General features: G+C 64.9%; 1 protein-coding gene across 1 annotated transcript in view; it reads right to left on the bottom strand.

Annotated features, from left to right (window-relative positions):
- PRR22 (proline rich 22) overlaps positions 1-969 on the bottom strand; it is a 1,553-nt gene extending 584 nt beyond the window's left edge. Inside the window, exons 1-3 of the mRNA XM_008049097.1 lie at positions 849-969; positions 695-757; positions 21-373 (exon numbers count right to left, since the gene is read on the bottom strand). Of these exons, the coding sequence (XP_008047288.1) occupies positions 21-373; positions 695-757; positions 849-969 (537 nt within the window). The remainder of the gene's footprint in view (positions 1-20; positions 374-694; positions 758-848) is intronic.
- Between the last annotated feature and the right edge of the window lie 1,022 nt (positions 970-1,991).

Genomic DNA, 1,991 nt, shown 5'->3' with positions numbered 1-1,991 from the left:
GGCTCAGCCGGTGGCCCGGCCGGCATGGGGGGCGGCTTGCTGTCCTTGGGGGCTGGCGGCGGGGCCAGCTCCACGAAGGCCGGGGGGACCCCGTCCCCCACAAAGCCCGGCGTGTCCGGCCCAGACCCCTCCGGCGGGAAGCAGGGCACAAGGTACGGGGACACTGGCTGGTAGTGGGGGTACAGGGGTGGCCCCAGGGCCTTGAGGTGGCGCTGAGGCTCCAGGAGGAAGCTGCCTGCAGGGCTGGGGGTCCCCGCCCTCATGCTGCCTGCTGCCAGCCTGTATAGGGTCGACGGGCCGAAATCAGGGGTGGCCCACTCGATGCGGTAGATGCGGGGGTCAAAGAAGCACCCGCAGGGCGCCATCTGGAAGCCTGCAGGGCGAGAGCAGCCAGGAAGGCAGTGCCAGCAGGGCCTGGTGGGGGACAAGGACTTGGGCCTTACTCTGGGCTGCAGCTGGGGGCAGCAGTCCCAGACACCGTCTTCGGGGCCTGTCTGGGAATGGGGACCCAGATCTTGTCTTTGAGGGGACAGGGGACACGGGCCTTGTCTTTGGGGTCGGCTCAGGGGAGGCGATATGAGCCCTGCTCTGGGAGTCTTGTCTAAAGCGTGAGGTCACAGGCCCTGCTTTTGGGGTTCCCTCCTGGGACGGGGTTGAGGGCCTGCTCAAGGTCCAGGGCTGGGGGAGCCGGTACCTGCCGGAGGGGCCGCAAGCACCTCCTTCTCTGGGTTTAGAGAGCGGTACAGGTTCAAGGAACCTGCGGACAAAGGGGCCGGTGGGTGGGCCCTGCGGCGGGTGGGCAGGAGCCCGGCCCCGACCCGGCAGCTGCCCGCCCCGCCGACTCATACCCACAGCGGGAAGAGGCTCGGGACCGGTGGGCGTGGCCTGGCTCTCAGCATCCTCCAGGCCCTGGGGGCTGAAGCCTTCCTGGGGAGCCCCGGGCACGTAGAAGGGTGCATGGTGCTGCATGGGGAGGCGGCGGCCCGGCAGGCCTGGAGGGCGGCAGAGCACGGGCGGCGCACCCCAGAACAGGCCGAGTCCTGCCAGGTTCTGTTTGCCCTGTTACTCGGGTGACGGGTGGCTCAGAACCATGGATCGAGGTTCCAGACACGGGGGGAGGGCTAGGGGCAAACCGGGAGCCCGCGGCCATCAGAGACAGGCGTCACCAAGGGTAGGTGGAGCTTGGGCCAGGGTCCTGGCCTTCTGCCTCTTCCGGAGGCACCTACCTAGCAGTTTTGCGGCTGCCTCCTCCGGGAAGGCGGCCCTGATCCACACCTAGGCAGGCTGCAGCCCGCTCCCTGTTGCCCTCTTAGCAGTCCAAGCCTCTCCGGGCACCAGCAGCACCCAGGAGCTGGACCCACAGGCATAGGCATGGGCGGAGGGTGTGAGGAATGAATGAGCAAGGAGGGAAGGAGGGAGCTGCTGGGACAAGAACAAGCCAAGGATAGCCCCAGGGAAGGACGGGAAAGGACAGCCTCAGGGTCGCAGAAAGGCCTGCATTTTAAAAGAAAATAGGCCAAACGGGATGGTCGTGCCTATAATCCCAGCACTGTAGGAGGCTGAGATGGGAGGATCACTTGAGGCCAGGGGTTCGGGAGCAGCCTGGGCAGCATAGCGAGACCTCATCCCTGCAAAAACTCAAAACGCTAGCCAGACGTGGTAGCATGCACCTACAGTCCCAGCTACTTGAGAGGCTGAGACAGAAGAAATCACTGGAGCCCAGGAGTTCGAGGCTGCAATGAAGTATGACACGCCACTGTACTCCAGCCTGGGTGAGACCCTGTGTCTAAAAACATCAATAGCCAAGCAAGTAAATAAAAGAATAGAATTTATTGTTCTCCCCAGGCTCTCCCCTGCGGCTACTTGTATGCGTTGGCCTTGTGCTTCGGCAGGAAGACGAAACTGGGGGGCACCGGCCCGAGCAGCATCTCGCTGTGGGAGGGTGGCGGGAACAGGGTCAGGCCCGGAGCCTGGGCCGCCCCCCACCCCCA

The sequence above is a fragment of the Carlito syrichta genome, unplaced genomic scaffold (genome assembly GCF_000164805.1).
Source record: "Carlito syrichta isolate Samal-C Ts95f unplaced genomic scaffold, Tarsius_syrichta-2.0.1 Scaffold130521, whole genome shotgun sequence".
NCBI lineage: Eukaryota > Metazoa > Chordata > Mammalia > Primates > Tarsiidae > Carlito > Carlito syrichta.
Note: the sequence above shows the minus strand (reverse complement) of the source record. Positions and strands in the feature narration are given on the sequence as shown.